The sequence below is a fragment of the Thunnus maccoyii genome, chromosome 2, assembly GCF_910596095.1.
Source record: "Thunnus maccoyii chromosome 2, fThuMac1.1, whole genome shotgun sequence".
Taxonomy (NCBI): domain Eukaryota; kingdom Metazoa; phylum Chordata; class Actinopteri; order Scombriformes; family Scombridae; genus Thunnus; species Thunnus maccoyii.
Genome location: NC_056534.1, coordinates 31,527,440 through 31,550,824, shown reverse-complemented (window position 1 = coordinate 31,550,824; position 23,385 = coordinate 31,527,440). Strand labels below are relative to the sequence as shown.

The following is a 23,385-nucleotide window of genomic DNA, read 5'->3' as shown; positions in this document are numbered from 1 at the left end:
TTTTTAATCAAAAAAGTCTTCATCTATAGATCATGTAACCTAGTATGTATAATGTACCTTTGTTTTGATTTTAGCTGTGAGCCTCACTAAATTTTGTTTCATTTGGAAAACAGCTGTTCTAGACCAACTATGGCTGGGTATTGTTTTAAAAAAAATTACGATACCAGTACCAATACTAGTACCCTGAAAGTGATACCGATACCAATATACGTAATTTGATACCTTTTTTTGGCTAGACCGGACACAGACCAGTCCCAGGACTGGTCTGTGTCCGGTCTGCCGTTGTCTGTGAGTGAGTGATTGAGTGAGTAATGAAGTTTCACTGTTAGTCGGCCAAAGTTTCCTCATTGGCTGTTGTTCTTTCAAAATGAATTAACATGAGATGATGGAAGTGAAGGACAGCAGCGATGCAGAACAACTGTGTTTCTGCTCCGGGCTCTGACACTCTCAACTCTGGTGTTAAATGCCATGAAATCGGTTAAACTCTTGTTTAAACAGATGTGTACCAGCTTCACAACTGTCCAGTATGATGGACTCTCCTGCATGCTCCACCGTGCAGTTGGATTTGATAACTGAACTAATACCAAGACGCAAGCTTTTTATTTCTCTGACGTTTTCACATCACAGACAATGAACAACAGCATGAAAACACAAGTCTTTTAGGTAAAACATGAGATTCATGTAGCTGTTATATCAGTGTGTGGCGGTTGCTCTGCAGGTGCACTTGATTTGACTGTAACTGAGATGACTGAGTGGAGACGAGCCTTCGCAAACAAAATACTGTCAAAACTTTCATTTTCAGCACCCCAAATAACCATCACTCTGACAAAACACTCAATGCAGAGTAAAAAACAAGAGACAAGGGGGAGTTAACTAATAATTAGAATACTTATTATTAGAATTAAAATAAGTTCTCTTTCAAATCATCCCAAGATATGAATGGAAAGTATTGTTCTTGCAGCTGCATTTATAACTTTTTTGATTCAAATGTAGCTTAACCATGTCATGTGATATGCTATTTCAATTCACTTTACCAGCAAATATTACTGGGACCACTACAGAAAATTGCAGATGAACATTTAATATCCAGGAAATCACATTGTAGACACTACCACTGACTATCCCAGTAACACATTGGCCACAGTTTCACACATTGACCATAGACAGTCCAGCCATACACTGGGTTTTGACCTAGTCTTGTTTTCTTACTTCATTCAATACCCATCATGAGAATAAAGAATTCAATTGTGTAAAATGCCACCACTCCTCCCCATCCAAATGCTGTTTACACAAATTCATTTTGAAAGCTTTCAAATTATTAAAATATTTATTTTTGTGGCATCACAGCATGCAAAATGGATTGTAGCTGTTGTGGTAGTGGGCATCACACATCGCATTAAATCGAAGAACAGTTGCAGTGATTGGCTGCAAGCAAAACCATACAAATAGTCATTTTTTTTCTAAATCTAGGTGCAAAAAGGATCGAATGTGGATATTGTTTGACTGGAAAGTTTAGTACTACTTGATACTGGGTTATTTCGGTCAATACCTTAAAGGTATCACGGAAAGAGATCAAAGAAAAGAGATCATATTTCTCCCGTTTTAGCTTTGCTGCATTGGCTTCCTGTAAAATCCAGAACAGAATTTAAAATCCTTCTCCTCACTTACAAAGCCTTTAATAGTCAGGCTCCATCATATCTTAACGATAGAACACTGCGCTCCCAGAATGCAGACTTACTTGGGGTTCCTACAGTCTACAAAAGTGGAGGCAGAGCCTTCAACTATCAGGCCCCTCTCCTGTTGAACCATCTTCTAGATTTGGTTGGGGGGGCAGACACCCTCTCTACATTTAAGAGTAGGCTTAAAACTTTCCTTTTTGATAAAGCTTATAGTTAGAGACGGCCAGGCTTGCCTTGGACCAGCCTCTAGTTATGCTGCTATAGACCTAGACTGGCCTGTGTGGGGACATGGGACCTCCCATGATGCACTGAGCTCCTCTCTCCTCCTCCTCTCTATCTGTACGTATTCATGTAGCATTAATGCATGTTACTAACTTGGCTTCTTCCCCAGAGTTTTTGTGCTTTCTCATCTCACAGGCTCCTATGGATCAGGGTCGTGGACCCCCTAGTTATATGGCATGGATAGTGTAACCTACCAAAGGAGACTGTCGTGTGACATTTACAGGAGAGGAGAGGATTTGTATGCCATCACCAGTGACTCAACTCAACTGTTGTTGATAAGTACATCGCCATCTGTACGCTGTCACCAGTGTGACTTTTTTCCCATCTTTATTGAGCAAATTCCATTCACTCAATACATGGAGTGTATGTTCCAGACAGTTTTCCATTATAAAAGTTGCTGTAAATATACTTATATACAGAGACCCCCAGGTGGTCAAAAAAGAATGTAAAAAAATGGGTAGTAAATTTGGGAGCAGAAAAACACAAGAAATGCTCTGAAATGAAGAGCAACAGACAGAAACAGCAGCAAAAAACAAAACAAAGTAGAACAAGGAAAGGAAATATCAGCAAATGAATGGAGAAACATTTTTAAATGTTTTTTCTAATTGTCTTGAATTTTGTTGTTGGTAAAACTTTATGAATTGTATTATTAGCTCAGATCTGTCAGTGAAAACCCAGTGTCTACATTTAAAAAATGCTGCTAAATTGTTGTCCGTGCCCAAATATTGTAAATCATAACTCCCTTACGTAATTCATACATTGATTTTGTGTATTAAAACAAAGTCATACTAATCTGCTTACTTTTTTCCACAAAATTGTCGCTTTCTGTGAAGCCTGAGCAGATATAAATTCATAATCCCAAAGGAAAAGTGAGTTCTTAGTCATAAGTTTCCATCAGAATATCACCTGATCATGAAAACCCCATGTAAAATGTGATAGGCCTTTTGATATGGTATGTTTAGAGTACATTAACAGCGTCTATTATTTTGATGAATAAAAGAGAACTATATTGTATATCAGTTTTTTGAACCAGGATGTTAAAACTTTGAACCCTAATAAGTCAAAACCACTCAGACTGTAGATAGTACCTTGTACTCTCTCTTACTGATTTCTACAAATACAGATATCAATTAATATGTTACATAGCCTAATCTTTAACTAGAATACCTTCACTTTCTGTGGAATGGCAAGCCATAGAAGTGTTTAAAATGTGAGTCATTTAATATTGTCTGTGGGAAAATGGGATGAAATAGTTCCTCCAACTTTGCAACATTGCTTACAAGTCCAACAGTCAATGAACAATGGTGCCATCTAGTGGATGTTAAATAAAAGTTCCCCCTGAAACATTGTTAAATTAGGACCTGAACCTTTTGATTTTGACTTAGCTTATAGAAAAAAAAACATTCTGATTTGCCAATTATTAAGCAGCACAAACACAATAAATTGTTGGGTCTAAATTTTTAAGTATTACAGTGAGTTTGTTTTTACCTGTATCCGTGTTAATGTCTTGAGTATAGCAACACCTTCTAAAACATGACTGATAATTCTTTGAATATTACTGACTAGCCCATAGGCCACAGGATTATGCTATATTATTGTAGAAGATATCTCAAGGGCAACTTCAAATTCTAGCCTCTCCTCTTTATTTGGTTAACTTGTGTAATGTTGATTTTTTTCTTTTCTGTTGTATATTCCAAATTGTGCTTTCATTCTTCCCTTTGTGTAGCCAACACACAGTCAGTCCCATTCAAAAATCCACATGCTCGGGAGGGTAACTGCTCCTTCTCCTTCTGCAGGTAATCCTTAGATTGGTATTATCCATACCATGCGGATGGATATAACTAGATCTATGCGATCTATCACTAGCATCCTTGCCATACTAGTGATCGAGGCTTCCATTGACCGTGGCTGCAGGGACCCCTGTGGTCCTAATTGACACCCACGCCTGCTATTATTATTATTAGTCACATTTATTATTGTTGTTATTATGCTTCTCTGTGCCTCTCTCTCCCCCTCCCTCTTTCTCTCTCAACCCAACCGGTCAAGGCAGATGGTCGCCCACCTATAGCCCAGTTCTGCTTGAGGTTTGTTCCTGTTAAAGAGAGAGAGAGTTTTCCTTGCAGCTACTGCCAAATGCTTGCTCATGGGGGAATGTTGGGTCTCTGTACAATAAAGACCTGCTCTATGTGAAAAGTGCCCTGAGATAACTTCTGTTGTGATTTGGTGCTGTATACATGAAACTGAATTGAACTGAGTACTGATACCCAGCCCTAAGACCAGCTAAAACAAATGCCCACTGAGCAGGCCAAACCAAAGAGACTAATTAACAACAGAGTCCACTGGTAGCAGGTGCCAGCGAGTGTGTTTGTGCATGTGTGCTTGTTCCCTCCCTATCATTTCATTTGTCTGTCATCTATTTGCGTGACCAGCTGCCCACCTCCATCCATCCTTATCTTCGTGGCATGATCTCTCCCCAGCTACTGTGAACAAGTGACTGATTGGACCGTTGACAAACACGACTCTCCATACACGTAGACATGCTAACATTTCCACCTCATGTTTGAAGTCATAGAAAGTCAGGACATGATGTGATGAGTCTTGACAGCCGTGGTAGATGTTCTGATCCTGCTGGTCCTGTGTTTTCAACATTGGTTGATCTGGAATCATAGTAGAGGAGCAGGTGACAAGATGCTTAAATACTAATAGACAAGCCTTGTCCCACATGAGACTTTTATAAATAAGCCAGACTAGCAGAAAGAAAGAAAAATCAACAAGTCAAGTTTATTTATTCTGTATATCCCCATCTTAATGTCTCAATGGGCTTTGTGGGCCACATCAGCATCAGTTCCCAAACCAGTCCAAGGTCTCAACAAAACAAGGAAAACTCTTCAAAACACCTCAGAACACCAGTGAAAGGGGAAAAAAATCAATTTGAGAAGAGGTTTAGATTATTTCACAATTTCAAAAGCTGAACAGAAAGCTGCAACAGGTGGAAAAATACATCAGTTTATTGTCCTGAGCTGCAAATTCAGATCCTCCAAACTCTGCTCTTAGACCAACTTAAACCACCTTTAAACCAACAACAATATGGCCTCCATGTTCAGTTTGTGTACATGGTTTTTGTGTGTAAAACCAATGTGTGAGTAACCAAATACAAAGAAACTTATCGGGTTTGTAGACCTGGCGGCTGATGAATGTGAGCTGCCTGTGCAGAATAGCAATTGTTCCAGTGAAGGACAAGGATGAGTAGAAAAACAGCGTCACGTTTCAGTGATCCATGCTTAGCAGCAAACTGTGTGTGTGTGTGTGTGTGTGCCTGTATGTGTGTGTATGTGTCAGAGAAACACACAGACAGAATGAACAACAGGTACACACAGTATGTGAATCTTCCTCACGTGCAAAGAGAGGCGGGAGCATCTGGTCATAAGTGTTTGGCTGTACAGTTGTGTTTGTGTGTGTGTGTGTGTGTGTGTGTGTGTGTGTGTGTGTGTGTGTGTGTGTGTGTGTGTGTGTGTGTGTGTGTGTGTGTGTGTGTGTGTGCAGTGATTGCTATAACATAGAAAAAGTGTCACAGCATGTGCAATAAAGTCTCTGGGGCCACACAGGAGTGAAAATGGCAGCAGTTTCCTGCAATGTGAACTTCCCAGCACATGACAACATGCAGAAAGGTTCAGTTCAGACAGAACAGAACAGACCATTAAACATAGATCAGTCAAACAATTCACTTTACCAAATCATTTCCATGGAATAACTATATTTTCACTTGCAAAATAGGTTTCTCTCACTGTCAAACCTTTGATAGTATTACATCTCCACAGATGTTATTTGAAACAAATTCAAATTACCTTCATTGGTATGAATCATATGTTGTTGCCAAAGCAAAACATCTGACACAGTGAAGGGCATCAACTATACTGTATATGACGGATAAACAGCTATCAATATGTCAAAAATAGAATATCAACTCAACAGAATAATTCAAATTAATAATAATAATAATAATATAGAGATTATGTTTAAAGCCCTGCGACAAGGACATTCATTGTGTTATATTTCCCTATTGTGTGAAAGCAGTGTATCAGATGCTATCTGCTAACATTAGCAGCTCTGTCTCACTTTTTATTGGATTTAGGGAAGTTAACATGATAAGATAGCATGATGTTTTCTATATTCATTGGTTAAGGTATATACACGTTGCTCTTCCTGAACTCTTTTTCTGTTCTGACCACACTTTGTAAATACCAATTATGTAAATTGTTTCCAAACAGGGTTATGTTAGAATGAAATTACAGTCTGATCTTATATCTTTCTTTATCATACTTACAGGACTAACAAGCTCTACTGTGCTGTTTCTTTATTTCCATGTCTTCTACATGGTTCATGAACTAATGACGTTTTGCCTGTAACATGTAGCATAGCCTCAGTGTTATCAAGCACATAGCCATCATATTGAAGTCTTTTTTAGATGGTCCTCATTTTAAAACAAGTCATGGAAACATTAAAAAGTCAGCTGGACAAGGCGTTTTCAATCAACTCATGGAGCTAATGTTATAAAATCTGCCATCTGACAGTTATCAGTTTCGATGGAAAAACTGATAATTAACAGTTGAGAAAATAGAGGCCTGATTTTGTCTAATGTTGTTTTAAACATTACAAACAAATCTGAGTCACAAATCTGCCACAGTTATGTTCCATGCAAGAAAGTCTGACAGGTAACAACAATGACTGCAGGGGTTATGACAAACAACTTGTTATTTCTTTCTGTTAAAATATTGTTATTTTTCTTTTTGGCAAGTTATAAGACAGAAATATAATACACAATGATGAAATATTGGCTGTCAATACATGTTTTCCTGGAGCAAAAGATGAGTGAGCATGCAGCTTTACAGGCTGTTGGACCTGGTGAAGTGAGGTTTTACGGACTCACGGGGAATGAGTCGATGCTCATCCCTTGAACAGCACAGTAGAAGAAAAGGTTACAGTTCTTCAGGTGATTATAGATATCAGCCTGATTCTGCCCTACAGTACATGCATTATTAGGAGCAGTTCTTTTTATTCAGAAAAAAAAAGGTTTTGAATGTGTATCTCACCCTGACACAGACATTGTTCTGAGGGTTTCAGGCAACATGACTCATATATCCAAACCACATCTTTACAATGGTACCCAATTAGAGCTCTGTGAGTAAAGAAACATTATTATTTTCTTTTTTGACAAAATAATGCAGGGCACATTGATAGTGAGCCGTGGTGTGATTGTGATGTTTAATGCGTAAAGAAGAGGTTTGAGAGTGAGCACTTTTAACACTATTTTTAGGTGACGGTGTTATTAACCCATCCATCATTGCACATCAGAAGCAGCATAATTTCATTTTTGCTCATTACAAATGGGTACACAGGAATAACTGGGATAGGGGTCATATGAGGTCTTTTGTTAATGTAATGCTTGAGTGGTCTTTTCTCCAACAGTACCTCTAGCATGAGAAATGAACGTCCTCTGTTTACTGCAGCACACACATCTACTACAAAGGGATAGATGTGTGGTGTGTTTTCTCTTGACTTTGTATAGGCTCAACCACATCTCAGATTCTATTTCTTACATAATATTTTATAGATTTTGCTAAATAAAGCTGAATCCTGATTGTCATGTCCTGGTGCTACCATGTTTGGGAGATGAGATGCCTGCCTGACACTGATTCTCCCTCATGACCTTGAACAGAGCAATACCTTTTTATAGGGGTTTATTCTGTAGCTTCACAAAATCAAGAATGAGCTGACATTCAAGTACGTGGGCATAAAAGCTAAATAATATGTATGAATTTATGATTGAGGAGTATAAAAGACCCAGTGAGTGACAGGCCTGTCTGAGAAATCATTTATAGAGCAGTGTAGGATGGGAAGGTATATGCCAACAGGACACCTCAGGTTGTTTAGGATGTGTGGGATTCAGGCAGCGGACTTCTGGCAATCACGACTCCAGCACACGTACACACACACACACACACACACACACACACACACACACACACAGGAAGAGAAAGAAAAAAGAGTGGGTGAGAGAAAGAGTTGCTATCTAATAGATTTCTGAATATATGTTATGTAATAATCATACAGTAATCAAATAATCAAGTTCCTGACTCAACATCCTCCCACTTTCTCTGTCACAGTTGTGTGAATGGGTAGCGCGCACACACACACACGCACACACACACACACACACACACACACACACACACACACACACACACACACACACACACAAGAATAGAAAGAGATGTAAATCAATAAGCAATTGAATAGATAAAACTCAAAAAGCAAGCAATGTAAGAAGAAAAACATCGTTGTTTGGGTCTGTATGCAGCCTCCCGTATTAATAAGAAAACCATTATTCCGTTAAAAAAAGATTTTATTTCGAAAACATCATCATTATGTGCATGTAGCCTAATTATACAAGTAGGCATTCATATTAAATGGATATAAGTACTTTATACGTTGTCTTATCAGTCTATTTGTCTCTCACTGAATCTGACATTTTTCCAGTGCTTTGCCGGTCTTTCGTGCAGTTTGTGGCCCAATTACTTGTCGGAGATCCGTGCTAAAACTCGGCCGACGGGCCAGTGGGTACAGGGCGCCACAGGCGTCATCACGCCCCGGCGTCTGGCTGCCCCTCCCCGGCACACGGCCTGTCCGCATTGCCTGATACGACCGGAGGGATACTTTGCGGTGCTGAGACGGGCCAGTTTCAGTCGGGAGCCCACCTCGCTTTGCTAAAGTCTCGAAGACTTTCTCCAAATTAGTGCTGTCCTTTGCGGACGTTTCAAAAAATGAACAGTCATCACCGAGCATTTGGAGCACCTCTGCCTTAGATATTTCTCTCTCAGACTCCAGGAGATCCACCTTGTTGGCGCAGACCACCAGGGGAACCTGCGGCTGTGCGCACTGATCCTGCGCGGAGGATTTGGTGAGTTTGGATTTAGCAGCCAGAATCTCTGTTCGCAGGGCGCACACCTCCTCGAAAGAGCTCCGGTCGTCTACACTGAAAACTAGAAGAAAAACGTCCCCTGCAAAAACATTAAAGTGAAAAAATCAACTCATTTCCCTCTAATAGGCTTAGATTTTTTATTCATGCATTCTTCTTCTACAGAGAGAATTTAAGCATGCAGTAATCACCTCATACAGTGATGATGAACAAATAAAAAACTGACAAGCATTTCAAGTTTTTGCTTTACAGAGATTATGACTGAGCCAGTACGCACCAGTAAGGATAGACAGTCGTCGCTTGGCTGGGAAGTCCCTCTCCCTTGACGCGTCCAGGATGTCAATTTGGTAGGTCTCCCCACGGATACGAAAGAGTTTCCTAAGGAAATCCTCGGAGGTGGGATTGTACTCCTCCACAAATCCATCCCGAAGGTATCTTCTTAGGATGGAGGTCTTGCCGACCCGTGGCGCACCAAGAACCACGATGCGCTTACAGTTCTGCGGCTTGGTGGAGTGTAGCGGGTCTTGTCGGTGCTCTTGGACAATTTGGCGGTGTCGGCTTTGACCGTGAAGAACCAGAGCCGCCAGCTGATCCAGTGGGGATCTCTTGCAGGTAAGGCTGCTGTTGGCAGTTGTCAGTTGCCTCACGGTTGTCCCTGAGCGCGTCTTGTCTTGTTTCCACTGAGACGTGGCCACTTTGAGTAACCCTAACCCCGCTTTAATTCCCGACGAACTCAGGTGCTGCGATGCGTTTTTGTATGCCATTACGACTTTGGAAGATCCGGCGCACGGCCCGTCCCTATTTCCATGAAACTGGGGGCCATCTGGCTGGGAGCGGCTGAGCTGGTGCTGAATAGAAGTGCGGATGGAGGAGCTCTGTGCGCTGGTTGACATGCTGCCCATTTCCATCGTTTTGGGATGGTGTCGCGCAACAAAGTGAGCACAAACTGTGATCTGACGTTTTAAAGGCTTGCTCAAGCTTGTCTTTGGCGCGGGGGCTGATGTCAGTTGTCTTTATATAGGCTGTCTTCAACCCCGTGGTTCATCCACGTCACGCTGATTGACAGAATTGTATTGCGATCTTCAGAACACCTTGTATTGATGAAACATAATGTAGGCTATACAACTGACCACAGACCACATTTTGCTCTATGAAGCCCCTTGATAACTTGAAGTGTGCGTCCCATACTATTGTATAGAGAATTAGGCTATTATTTGACTATCATTATTATTATTAGAACGCTTTTACCGTTTTATTTGTATGGTACAAGAAGAAAGGAAGATTTCTGCTCAATTTTGTTGAAAAAAAAAGTCTGATTCCAAGATGACAATAAGATAGACAAACTGTATAGGCTACTGATGTTAAAATATCTTGTTAACTGTAAACAGATAGACTCTGGCTTACATTTATTTTGCTCTTGTATCATTCTATGCCTTCATGTGCCTGATTTGTTGTTGTTGTTGTTCCCTAACTCTGTGAATTGTTTCAGTATTCTTGTAAAGACTGACACCCAGACAAAAAGAAAGACAGAAAATCAGAAAGACAGAAGGAGAGAAGAACAGAAAGTCTGTTGCTCCGTGGTTGTAAAGCGTCCGTTACCATGGTTACAAAGCAACAGGCGACAAAAGGAGAGAAGCTCCACAGCAAACTTTAACGTTAACTGGGTTAAGTTGTAGAGCTAAAGAGGAGATACAACATGGAAATGGTGCAGGGTTTGCGAAACGTTAGATTCGTTGCCTACCGATACACGACTTAAAATACAAGTTTAATGCGAGAACAGCCTTATTCAATCAAGCTTGATCGCAGCACTAGCTAGGTTAGCACTGCTAACGCGTCATTAGTTAACGCTAGATGACTGTTATTGTGTATTAACGGTAAGTTAGTTAACTGGGCCAAATGAGCCGCGGTGAGACGCCGGAGAAGGAGCTAAAACTTCTAACTCATCCAGGTCAGCTGTCTGTCTATTCCTCTCCTCTGACTGTGACCTCTTCACCTGTTTTAGAAGCTGTTTTGTTTATGACAGTGAATGGCCAACTTTACCTATATGTATGGATTTAATCTAATAGTAGAAACCAACAGTCCTATGCGGTTGTGATGTCTGAGATGAGAGCAAGAAGTACAGAAGATCTTAGCCATAAAATAGGTCAGTATTATTTAACTTTTAGTAGACTTTTTTTTTTTTTTCAAAAACATACAGTAAGCGCTGTAGCAATTTCTTTCCTCGAGGGCCAAGGGCATCTGTTGCCCCCGCAACAAAGCACTCCTCTGCAAATCTGTATAAATGTGTGAAGGAAAATATGTAGGATGGGAAGTGAAACACAAAAGCCAAGGACTAGTAGTTGTTGTGGCCATGGAAACTAATCAGGTCCTGTTGGATAAAGAGAAATTAACAGCATTGCATAACTGTGTCAGTGGTCCAGGTTAATCTGTTTTTGTCTCTGCGTGTGTGTGTGTGTGTGTGTGTGTGTGTGTGTGTGTGTGTGTGTGTGTGTGTGAGAGAGAGAGAGAGAGAGAGCACTGAGTACTTTGTTCACAATGAAACAGAGCCTCTTTTCACTTTCAAAAATGTTCAAATCAGGATCTCTGATGCAACATGAATTAGGATAATCTCTCTCTCTCTCTCTCTCTCTCTCTCTCTCTCTCTCTCTCTCTCTCTCTCTCTCTCTCTCCCTCTGTGTGTGTGTGTGTGAAAGAAAGGCTGCACTTTTAAGTATGCAGAACCCAGTTAGGCAAACTGTAAACATAGCACTCCTCAAACACAAACTGAAACTGTTGTTATTTTACAGGTATGTATTTATCTCCTCTCCTCTCCTCTCCTCTCCTCCAGAGAACAAGAAACTAAAAACATCAGAGGACTTGCTCATCTTGAGTGATGACCAGTCCAAGAACTCAACTCTTAAAAGCAGGGATACCCAGGCTCTGGCCATTCACCCAAAGGATCTCAATAAAGTAAACCCACTCCTCACATCCATTTACTTTATTTAACATTAGTTAGAAAATCACATAGTATGTAAATATGATTGCAGATTCATATACCAAAACCACCCAAGGGCCATCAAAAATCTGTGATCACGGCCTGTGTGCGCAAGACACAGTCAGCTGATGAAGCTGGAAATGCTGTGCGAGGTCTGTTAGTTCATCCAGTGAATCTGGGCCCTGACTGTCAACCTCTGGACTACACAGGTTAGGTTTATTTGCCCTCTTGGACAATAACATGAAGTAGCCTATAGAAAAGTTTTTGTGAAGACATCCTTGACGCTAATGTTGCTATTTTTTTTGTGCGTATACTTCTTTCTTCAGGACCCGAAGGGCTTCGATTTGATGACCATGGGATGGTTCTGCCACACAGCATCCTGGGCAGTCTGGAGGATTTTAGAAGTTTCCTGGAGGTCAGAGGAGAGACAGAGGTGAATTCAGATCAAATTTCATTCGGCATATGGAAAGAAAATAATTTTTTTACATACACGATTCAAAATCTGTCCATCAAAAGCACTTTTTGTAAACTACCAAACGCAATAGAAATACTTCTTTATAACTTTGCTGCATTAGTCACCACTGGTGTCTTCTCTCCTCCCCTCACCATCCAGTTGGTTAAGCGAATACCAAAGTCCCAGAGAGACCCTCCATCTGAGGTCCCAGGGAAACATCATTCTGAGGCTGTGGATGATAGGCATGGGATCACTTTAGGCCACAGAAACATCCAGGGTAATGCCCTGCAGCATTGGCACACTCATATGAGGCAGCGCAGACGGCAGCAGGACCTCTTATCTGGTGAGCTGATTAGAGAATAAAGCACCGGAAAAAGATCAGATTTGCAACAGTATTGCTGTGCACTCCCCACTCAGTATACTAATGCAGAAATGTGAGAGCAGCCACAATAAACTCACTTAGCTGCATTTCTATTAACATAAAAAATTACACCTAGACATCATATTATTAGAGGAAACTATAGGTTTGCATTAACATACTGTATTGTCTCTGTCTATCTATCTCTCTCTGTTGCTGTTTCTACCTCTATCAAGGTTTGCTCCACAGGCCAGTGGAGAACTTACTGATGAACCAAGCTAACCATTTCAGAGAAACCCAGGAGCAAAGGGTGTTTCTAAACCAAGTCATGCCACTCATCCACTCTGGATATGTATGACACACATTTGTTTTCTCTGGTCTACTGTGTCTTTAGTCATCTGCAGGGTTCACACTGTCTTCTCTCAAGAGGATCGTCACTCATGTATCTTTTCTTGCATTTCTTAGGGTTACCATGTGGGCAGTGAGTTTTGGAGTCTCCCCCAGCGCTACGGAGATGAAATGAGCGGCATCACATCTACTCTGACTCAGACGGAGCAGGGCAGACGTGAACCTGTCACACATGTAGGACAGCCGAGCAGCATACGCCAGGAATCAGGTACACACAGACGCTTACTGTAGGCTGTGTCCCAATTTTTCCCCCCAGCCTTGGCTTCTACTCCCATTCCCTCTGATTGTGCATTCACTTGAAACGTAGTGGTGCTCCAAATATTAAAGATAGTGTTTGGTGAAATGGCACTCGAGCTGTCCACTTCTCTTGCTGATGAGACACTCAGCACCAAAGGCAAAAGTGCATCATTAAACTGGATGTGACTGGTTGTACCCAAACAACACAAGAAGAAGAAGAAGGAGACAAAGTCATCCTCCACAATCACATCAAGTGATCGGTCTTTTTTGGGGGACTGCTCTAATCTGAGAGGAGAAGGTTTAATCGGGAGAACTGGGACAAAGCCTTGAAGACACACACAATCACTGTACACACACATTCAGGCTCTGTATAAGACTAAAAACTGTATTCTCTCCGGGAAATTTTAAATCCTCTAGGAATCACTCGTGCTGAGATTCTTCGTCCAGCCTCTCGGACTTGGGACCAGAGTACATACCTGCAGCACCAATACCAGGAGCTTGGAGAGGTTCTACGGGACATGGACATCAAAAAGCCGGTAACACAAATGCATTCAACAAAATTGTGTTTTCTTTTCAGACTTTAACTTAATCATACAAAATATAACTGAATGTTGCTGTGGCTCAATAGTGCTTCAAATTAATACTATTAGTCCTGTTTTACCTTTGCATTATAAAAATGATTGATTGTAAAAGGTTGAAAGCTAGACCAATAAATCGGCCGAGTCATTGCAGATCAGTGTCGGCGTATATGTTGGCCAATAAGTAACAAAAAATAGCATATATCTGTGACAGACCGATATATCGGTCGGACTCTAGTTGCAACTAATAAGTCTGGTGCATTAATTTACCTTTATCAGGTATTTTTGGATCACATCATAAATCTTTATCAAGTCATACTGGTCTATGAAGGATCTAAGTAAACATCTGAACATGTCAAAGTTGGAGGTGTTCCTTACTTTTAGGCTCACTGGATTGTCTGATGCAACATGATTAGATCTGTAAAGTTGTGACGGCAAAAGTGTCTCTTTTCTATGTTCTCTCTTGCAACGTACACAAGATAATTTCATGTGTACAGCACAGATCTTGATTACACATCACAGCCCACTGAGGCTGCTCACACACCCTCAGGACACTCTGTCTCTTGCTGCTGGAGCTGCTAGCTGCTCATAATCAGTCTGTATCTTCTTCACAAACAGCCTGTGATCATCCAGCCTTGGGCACGCTGTTCTGGGTTTTCTGTACAGGGAACAAACTACAGTACTTGGGCAACGCTGACGAGCACATGCACAAAAACACACGCCCACACAAATACACATGCAGCCACACGGGCATAAACACACACCAAACTGTTCACACAATATGGGATGATATGTTTTATTGCCTGTAAAATGTTCCCTTAGTGCATACCTGCATAATGAGAATAATGAGGCACTGCAGCCCTCCCATAAAGATTTGCATACATGCTAATGCAGAGAAGGTACAGTTATGAAATCTGGAACGTGTCCAGTCATAGAGTAGCACTGTTGAGATCTGTGGGGTAACACAAGCCAAAGAAAAGGGACCAAACCTGCCTTTCTGCTCTCTCTGCATTACAATGACTCCATCAGCTGGGGCAGGCAGTGGTTTCTGGGGTAAACACACACTACACAAATGTGCACTTCTTTGCACAACCAGTTCCCATTAAATATCATTAACACTCTGAGTATCAGGTGCTGATTATGGGAAGATTTATTCAAATTACATCTTTCTTTTTTTTTTAAATCTGGTCTCACTTGGCGTCCTCCCCTCTATCTCTCCTCTATCTATCTCCTGCTCTCGCTTTCACAAACACGTCTGTGCCATTGCCATAAGAGAAAATGGCAGTGTGCTCTGTCCTACTGGTGGACAATGTGATGCTGAGTTGATTTGGGCTGTGAAGTACCTCCTGACAAACACACAGACAGAGACACATTGTCCTGTCAGCAGCGGACTAGCCCATGGCTTTGCGACATGTGTGCTAGGGGAGAGGGAGATAATGGGGACAGGGAGGGATTGTTATGAGAGGAAGGTAAGTAGTGAGGTAGCGAGAGGAAGGAGAGTATTACGTAAAAAAGTTTGAACTACAAGAGGAGAGGGAGAGCGATAGATTGGATTTGCATTATTCGTTTCACTCTACTTATCTCATAACTAAGTTGACAGCAACATTCGAATGCATAACGTGAAGTATAGCACACACGTGAATGTAAATGTTTCACTCAAACAGTTGAGCTGGCAGAGGTTGAAGGACGGTGTACGTGCACCTGAACAAACTTTAATTTTGCCATTTACAACCAGACAGTGTGTTCCACAACACCTCGTACTGTCATATCGAAGATTTCATTAGACACGTAATTCTGTCCTCTCTGGCTGTACTTTCTGGATGTGAGTGGACAGGACCTACGCATCTATTTATGTTGGACTGAAAAGGACTGGGTATTACTTTTCCATTATCAGGAACCAGAATGTAAAATGGACAGTCAAACCTGACCCTTTCTTTCAAAACCACCACTTTGTGTCACTTTGATTACAGGACATCAATGGACTGGAGGTGATTGGCTCAGGCAAGCCATTCACTTCTGTCACGGTGTGTCATAGTCCCTTACTGGAGAGAGAAGGAGAGGAGAAGAAGGAAAACCTGTAAGAAATAACACTTTACTCTGCCTTACTGATTTATTAGATATTCTCCTGATGTACTAACTGCCTTTTTTGTCCAAAGTCCAACTTTTTCTACACTGAATGTGTCAAAATCAGGCTCACGATGCTGTCCTATTCAAAGGAAGAGAGAAACTCTGCCTTCCTTTGAGTTCACAGTTGGTGTATCCTTTGCAGCCTTTAGCATCCTATAATCTATCTAAGTCATTTATTCAATGGTGCATTCAACTCATTAAGTATGGAGAAGCCATGTGACTGCATTGGATTTGTCAAATATGTGGTTGAGGCGGTCTTAAATCACTGTTAAATATGTGATTTAAACTAACACAATGAAAAGCCACTGCAGGATGTAAATAATGGAAGCCAGGCATAAAATTCAATTTGTTTTTTTAGCAGCCTGGATATTCTGCTTATCTGACAGCGTTACAGAAAAAGTTACATTAACATATTTCCCATTAACTTGGGACACAGGTGTCCATAATGTGGTGAAGTTAAATGTCACAAAATGTAGTAAAACTCAGCTGGAGACGACTCAGTCTGGTTGTCAGTTTGTAGACTGTGTCCTTTGGAGGATCCATCTCCTAAAATAAGGACCAGCTAATGACTGACTCATTCACTGAATGGACTGTCTTCCACAGTGATCCACTGGCACAGTATGATGATGTTCAATCAAATGCTCTGCTCATTCCTGCCTTGAGGTTCTGCGGTCAGCTCGCTAGCTGGACTGGAAATTCTCCCAGTAACCAGGTAGAGAACTGGTTTTACACAGTAGATTAGTTTGAGAATAAATTTCAAACCGTGACAAACAGTAACATACAGTAAAAGTCTGTGTCTCACAGGTGACATTGGCAACGATATGATATTTGCTTTGCTGCCTTTGCCGCTCTCACAGGGAGAGGTGGGAATCAGTGCCACAATAATCTTCGAGGCCCTGACTGGAGAAAAAGCCTCGTCTCACCTGGAGCTGCACAACGAGGGCAGCACAGCCATCTTCTTTAGCTGGCAGCAGCTTCCCCTGCCGCATAGCTTTCCTAACCTGCGATCACAAACAAAGAGTCAGCACTTCTACTTTGACTCCTCCTCTGGTACACACAAACACAATCAGACACCTGCTGCAACCGCTCTTATGTCACACACTGTTTGTCCCATGTGTCAGTCCAAACATATCTGTCAACCAGCACTCAACCCGCCCTTTTACTTTTCCATCATGCTTCTCCTCCCATCCAGGTGTGATCCTTCCAGGTGACACCAAGCGGGTGGAGTTCATATTCAAGTCAGAGGGGCCAGGCATCAAAACTGAACTGTGGCAGTTCAACACCCACCCTATGTTGCTGCAGGGAGCCTCCATGCAGGTCACATTGAGGGGGTTGTCTCTGTACCAGGACAAAACCGCAGACCAGAGGCTATTCATAGAGGTGGTGTACAGTTCAACTGGTGCGCATGGACATATGACACTAAGGCTTTCATAAACATAAACCCTGTATGTTTTTGTTGTTTTTTTGTCTGTGTATGTACGTTTCTGTTGTGTGTGCACAAGCAGACGAAACTGGAAAAGATAGTGAGGGTGAAAATTTGCCGGTCAATTGTGTATGAGGTGCTGCAGGGGATCCACACTCCAGAGAGACCCAGCTCTCCTGCAGAGATTCATATCACTGAAGAGCAGAAGTTTCGAAGCAGAAACCCCAAGGTACATCATACAGATGGATCACCGTATTTGATGATCTCTGTGTTTATTTTTTGTGCAAACCCTCCCTAGGACCACAGTAGTGCCCACAGAGAATTATCCTATTAGCATTGTTATAGTTCTTTCATATATAGAAAGAAATCATGATTGCTCAATTTCATGTATCACCAATGTATCAGACATTTTTCTTTGTGCAGTGTTTTTGTTCATGTTTGGCTGAGTCTGAATCTTAGTCATCCCCACCTCTATCAGTGTGAAATGACCTATTAATGCACCCATTCATCGTGTTATTGATGATGATCAGCCCATTATGGCTGCACCTTCCCAACCTGGATTTTGTTAGTCCACACTCATTTTGTACTCCACAATTATATTATTGCCATAATAATTCATGTTAGCTCATTAACTAAAAATAGACCATAACTGCTAATATCTTTAAACAGTCACTGTTGCCTCTACACTACACAAAAGAGGTTATGTTGCCACAGCAGTGCAATAGGAACCTAACTGGGTTACTTGGGAGGCTGATTAGATTGGTCTAGTGAATATAGAGCATGACTGTCTTAAAAGTCCCCTGAGCTGATTCCCCATAGACATTAAGAAAGAAACATGATCTCTTATTATAGGTAATCTAACCTCTAATTAGGATAAAGAGAATTTAGATGCCAAATATTATGATGATTACAGCTCCCTTGGCCTTTCAGGTGCTCGCATTTTATCATCACAAAGGGCAGCGCTCATATTTCTCCTCCCGTGAGCAGTGAATAAAAATGATGACATACATTGTAGTTGTTCGAGGAGGATCATCATCCTGTCGCGTGACGATAATTTCTGTTCATGGGAGTCCTCTGTTCACATGTTAATAGTCATCACATAAAAGGTTGTTAAAACAGCTATAATTGATATTTTTATAATAACAATGTAGCAAATGTGAACCTACAGAGAATTATCAACGACCCTGCAGCTCCCCTCAGCTTTACAGAGCTTTATGGCAAATTCAGCTCACTGTTTATCTGCAACTTTACTGCTTTGGTTCACTCTCAGTGCTCTCATAGCATTGCTTTTGGGCACAGCAGACAGCTGTTTTTAGAGAAAAAGCTCTAAAAACCTGCTGTACACTACCTGCTCAGCACCAAACCTCAATTGGTAGAGACCAAAAACAAAGCCAAAAGAGAGTGAATGTCGGACTTACATTCATCAGGTGGACAGAAACACAACTTCAAATGAATGATAATGTTGCTCCGTGACTGCTGGACGTCTAAATGAGCAACTCTTTGCTAAAAAGTTTGACATATGAACTTAAAAGGTGACCATATGTCAGCCTTTCCACTGCCCTTAAGTGACCAAAAAATCATTTAATGCAAGCTTATGTAACGTCTCTGGTTTTAATTGCAGTACCTTGATGAGCCAGTGGAGGACCTAAAGAGACTGTGGCAAGAAGTGAGTCCAGGACGCTCCTGGAATCTCTCGATCGACACTCTCCGACAGGTAGAAACATTATGCAGGGATGTGGTACATCATAACACTTGATGAGTACGTAGAATACACATGTAGCATTAAATTCAGCAAGTTTATTCAAAGTAATGATTTCATGGGCCTCTCTGAGTGCACTGTGCACTCTTCTGTAAAATTTCATGTCATGTTGATGCATGAAAAATACAGCAAGGCCATTAGAAATAACTTATTTGTCCATTCAACTGTTGCTCTACTTAAGGTTGTGCTGTCTCTTCCTGAGGAAGAGTCATCTCAGGACGCCCTCACCAGAGAAAAGAGCTTGGTCCAACTCAACTGTCTGCTTCTGAAACTTTCCGAGCCTTTGCCTGAACACCACCATCTAACAGCAGCAGTTATAGGGTGAGGCACGAACACACATGAGTCATGTATGTGTATCATAGCATCTTGCTCTGTCATACACCCACACACACCTGTAGACTCACTGTGATAAGCCTGTGGGTTACGGTGGTGTGTGGCGCCCCCTGCAGGCAGCAGCTGTGGAGGAAACTGCTGGACACGATGGCTGGTGAGGCCATGCAGCTCAGACATCTGCTGAGCCTCCCAGAGAGAGACACATGGGTCCATAAAAAGGATGAACCCCTAATCTCTGACTCTGGTGAGAGTCACACACACACACACACACACACACACACACACACACATTTTTCACTCGAACACAGATTAGTGAAGATATGGAGTTCATGCTGCTTACTGTTATTTTATTACATCACAGATTTGACTGATAACATAAACAAAGATAAGAGTGAGAAAAGGGGAGGTGCATCTGCGAAGGAGGAGAGGAGTGGGGGCAGATCCAGAGGTAACGATGACAACAAAGGAGAATCCAAGTCAGTAACATCTGAAAAGTCGGCGGAGGTGAGGAAAAAAAAATGTGTGTGTGAGAGAGAGAGTGAAAGGCAACAAAAGACCATGTGTGTTTGTGTACACAGAGACTGTAACATGTTTTGCCACTGAGCGGCAGCAGATTCTAAAGTATTTCAATTATGAACATGAATGAAGTATCATATTTTAAAGACATGACACATTGCTTCAGCTGATCCAATCATTAGTCACCTTCATCACTTCAAACAAGCTGTCAGCTCATCATTCACTCATCTGCCGTGCAACAGGCTCCTGTTGTCCACACAACCTGGCCATCTACTGTACTGCCTGCTTCTCAATTATACATACACTTGCAATATTATGCTCTATAGGCTAGTTTCCTGAAAGTATGTACAAAAGTATATATACAGTATGTCATGGTGTGTGTGTTATCTTTTCCATTACACTAGAGGAAGGGTAGAGCAGAACCCGTACCACCAAATGCGACTGTGTAACCATTTATGTCTTTTTGTGTTCTTGACTAATTCAATCCTCTGTATGTATGCATCTTTGTGGGATCGTGTGTGTGTACTTGATGTGCTCACCATCTGATATGTAGTGTTAATAAACCAGTCATTCCACATTCAGTCTTCCCCAGAAAGCTAATGCTCTCCGTCCAATCTTTTGTCCCCCAGAGAAGTCATTATAGTAGCTTAGCAATAGAAATCACGGTGGCCATTCATGCTTTTGCAGTGTGACTGCTTGGCTGAGATAACGAGCAAAAGAGTGCACTGTTTAAAAAGACGGCTCTTAGTAGCCATTCATTTTAATGCAAATGATTGTTTTCCTGCTCCCATCCACCACATTCCTCATTTCACCCAGCTACTTTGTCCTATTCACAAATCTGAATTTCAGCAACTTTTCGTCGTTAGCTCGGGGACTGAGAACCTTAATGAGGAAGCTGACTGTACTGTTCAAATAGATGGCTCAGTTAGTCATCACATTGACAACGTTCTGGGTGTGAATCAGACCCAGAACCTGTTTCATCTCACTTCTGGTCTATGGTTTGCGTGTCCATTGCCAGCTATCAAAGGAAAAACGAGAGACACAGCCTCTCTGCCTGTATGACTGTATATTTGGAGTGATTTTCTCCTCTGTGTGATGGTTGAGCCACAGGTAAAGTACAGCCTATTAGTCACAGGGTGCCATGGTAACAGAACACTGCGTGCAAATGTGCACTTGCTCTCCAACTGTGTGTCCAGGGTGTGAATTAATAGCATCTGTACTGGTACAAGCCATATGTGACACACACACACACACACACACACACACACACACACACACACACACACACACAGCTTTACGTGAACTCAAGCGGTACAGTACATCCAATATATTAAACTCCAATGAATACGTGGGAGGGAGGTTTTCATGAGTTTTCATTTAAGATACACACAAACTCATTGTGGGAAATTCGACCATGCTGCGCGCCCAGTCAAAACTCTGCTGACATTTATTAGTAAATTAAACTAATATCTTTCTGTGAATCGTCCTCTGTCTCTCTGTTCTGTGTACAGTCGAGCAAAAAGAGAGAAAAGAAAAAAAAGGATGAAATGAGGAAGCGCAGTAGGGAAAAGCAAGAGAAGGAGTCAGCCCCGGTGACTGATACTGGCCCAGAGAGCGTCAGTCAACAACCCCCTGATGACCAAAATGTGGAGCTGGAGGTGATGGACATTTACACAAGGCTCCTGCACCAAAAGGTTTGTCATTTAATCATATTTCTGTACAGTTTTTATTTTAAAGTGGCATTCCATCAATTTTACTTCAGTTTACTTGTCACATGCAGTACAACTCAGCGTGTGAAGACAGTTGTATATACTATATATGCATATATACATATATATACATACATATGCATATGCATTGCAACTGAGGGCCGGCGTTACAAACTGGAGGTGTGGGGGTTGAAAGGAGAAGGCATATGGAGGAAAGGGGTGTCCAGTAAAGATGGTATGCAGTTACATCGTAAAACATACAGGAATTTATTGAAATAAACTAATATTTTGTCATCAACTTAAACATATGTTTTATTCATTTTGATTTAATTCAACCTAATATTTCTATTTTTTATTTCAGTCCCATTCTTATAAACATGAGTTCTTCTGACTTGATGTCTTTTGAATGAGAGCGCTGAGAGTTCACTCAACTCATTAAATGAACTTTCTAAAACATAATCAACATGTTAGCAGACTTCCCAGCATGCATTGTTTGAGTGAAAACTCTCCAGAGAATCTTCTTTTTTGTAGTTTGAAGAAAACACACATGATGGAATCTTGCTGTGTGTCTTTAATACATGTTCAAATCAGTCATAGTTGTTTCTGTCCTCAACAATAAAAGCAATGCAAACCACAATGAAGGTTAGTGTTCAGTTCAGTCCCCCAGTGCTCCCACTGACAGCAGCTTTGAATGTTTGTATTGTTTATACAGAGCAAGAACAGGAACCACAGCTCTAAGTTCTTTGAGGCAAATGAAAAAGTAACTCTTCAAATGAACAAAATGTAAATGAAAACCAAATTGAATCTGAATTAGATTTACAAAGTCAAACAACTCCCTCAGCTGATCAGTAAATTAACAGATATAAGTCCACCAACAGAACACAAGCGTTTATACAACACGCAGTTTATAATCAAGATAACTTTTGGTGGTGTTAGAAGAACTGTTTGTATTTGTTAACTTTTTAAGTTGAAACAACAAAGTTACATCTTACAGCATGCACTGTGGGAAATGTAGGATCTTACTTTTTTTTTTAGAGTTTGACCCATACTATGGAATAAAAGTCAGGATATCTCTCCCTCTGTGGCTTTAATTTCTTTCTTTTTTTTCTAAAAATCTGACTCGTGAGTCCCCCGACTTTGTGGAAGTGCACTACTACATCACTGGAGTTCCCTTCGAAGGCTTTCCACATCACTGCATTATGTCATCCTATATAATCTATCTATATTTATCTATCTGGCAGGTTTATGCTCTGATGGAGGACCTGGTGGATACCCTGTGTGACCTGATGGATGAGCTTAATGAGGGAGATGAACATGACACACACACAAACACTGATATGCTCTTTTACACATGACAGCCACTGAATATATAAGACACCGATAATAATAAAACATGCCACATAGGAGTCCTGTATTTCTCTTTTTAACCGTGTTGTAAAATCAATAAAACTTTCTGTCTGCTCCTGGCTCAGTGGATCTGGAGTGATATTTATTGTCTCATTCACTCACATCAGATGATAGTAAGTACCGCTGACTCTGCAAACGACGCGGCCACGTCCCCGCCTCTCTCTC

General features: G+C 41.2%; 2 protein-coding genes across 4 annotated transcripts; one reads left to right on the top strand and one right to left on the bottom strand.

Moving 5' to 3' along the window:
- Nucleotides 1-8,394: 8,394 nt before the first annotated feature.
- Nucleotides 8,395-10,435, bottom strand: si:dkey-27j5.5 (dexamethasone-induced Ras-related protein 1). Its single transcript, XM_042398784.1, has 2 exons — nt 9,215-10,435; nt 8,395-9,019 (listed from the first exon to the last, which is right to left on the bottom strand). The coding sequence occupies exons 1-2, from the start codon at nt 9,843-9,845 to the stop codon at nt 8,475-8,477; spliced, it is 1,176 nt and encodes a 391-aa protein (XP_042254718.1). The 5' UTR covers nt 9,846-10,435; the 3' UTR covers nt 8,395-8,474.
- A 115-nt stretch (nt 10,436-10,550) lies between these two features.
- LOC121887781 (mycbp associated protein) lies at nt 10,551-23,289 on the top strand. 3 transcript variants are annotated; one of them, XM_042398771.1, is made up of 20 exons: nt 10,551-10,885; nt 11,007-11,080; nt 11,765-11,886; nt 11,964-12,120; nt 12,238-12,344; nt 12,525-12,708; nt 12,960-13,075; nt 13,189-13,339; nt 13,786-13,904; nt 15,917-16,023; nt 16,677-16,785; nt 16,931-17,123; nt 17,266-17,453; nt 17,576-17,725; nt 19,118-19,210; nt 19,437-19,576; nt 19,705-19,832; nt 19,950-20,092; nt 21,616-21,798; nt 23,055-23,289. In XM_042398771.1, exons 2-20 carry the CDS (start codon nt 11,032-11,034, stop codon nt 23,166-23,168), a joined length of 2,553 nt encoding a protein of 850 aa, XP_042254705.1. In that variant the 5' UTR covers nt 10,551-10,885; nt 11,007-11,031; the 3' UTR covers nt 23,169-23,289. The 3 variants fall into 3 exon arrangements, with proteins under 3 accessions (XP_042254705.1, XP_042254696.1, XP_042254692.1); XM_042398762.1 differs by lacking the exon at nt 11,007-11,080 and having other exon boundaries at nt 10,552-10,885; nt 17,579-17,725; XM_042398758.1 differs by lacking the exon at nt 11,007-11,080 and having other exon boundaries at nt 10,552-10,885.
- Nucleotides 23,290-23,385: the final 96 nt, after the last annotated feature.

Excerpts from the sequence above, each read along its gene's own strand:
- si:dkey-27j5.5 (XM_042398784.1), bottom strand. The coding sequence starts at position 9,845 with ATGGAAATGGGCAGCATGTCAACCAGCGCACAGAGCTCCTCCATCCGC. Across the intron at positions 9,020-9,214 it reads ACGACTGTCTATCCTTACTG|GGGACGTTTTTCTTCTAGTT; the intron begins GTGCGTACTGGC and ends ATGTTTTTGCAG.
- LOC121887781 (XM_042398758.1), top strand. The coding sequence starts at position 10,834 with ATGAGCCGCGGTGAGACGCCGGAGAAGGAGCTAAAACTTCTAACTCAT. Across the intron at positions 12,121-12,237 it reads TCAACCTCTGGACTACACAG|GACCCGAAGGGCTTCGATTT; the intron begins GTTAGGTTTATT and ends TTCTTTCTTCAG. Across the intron at positions 17,124-17,265 it reads CTACTTTGACTCCTCCTCTG|GTGTGATCCTTCCAGGTGAC; the intron begins GTACACACAAAC and ends CCTCCCATCCAG.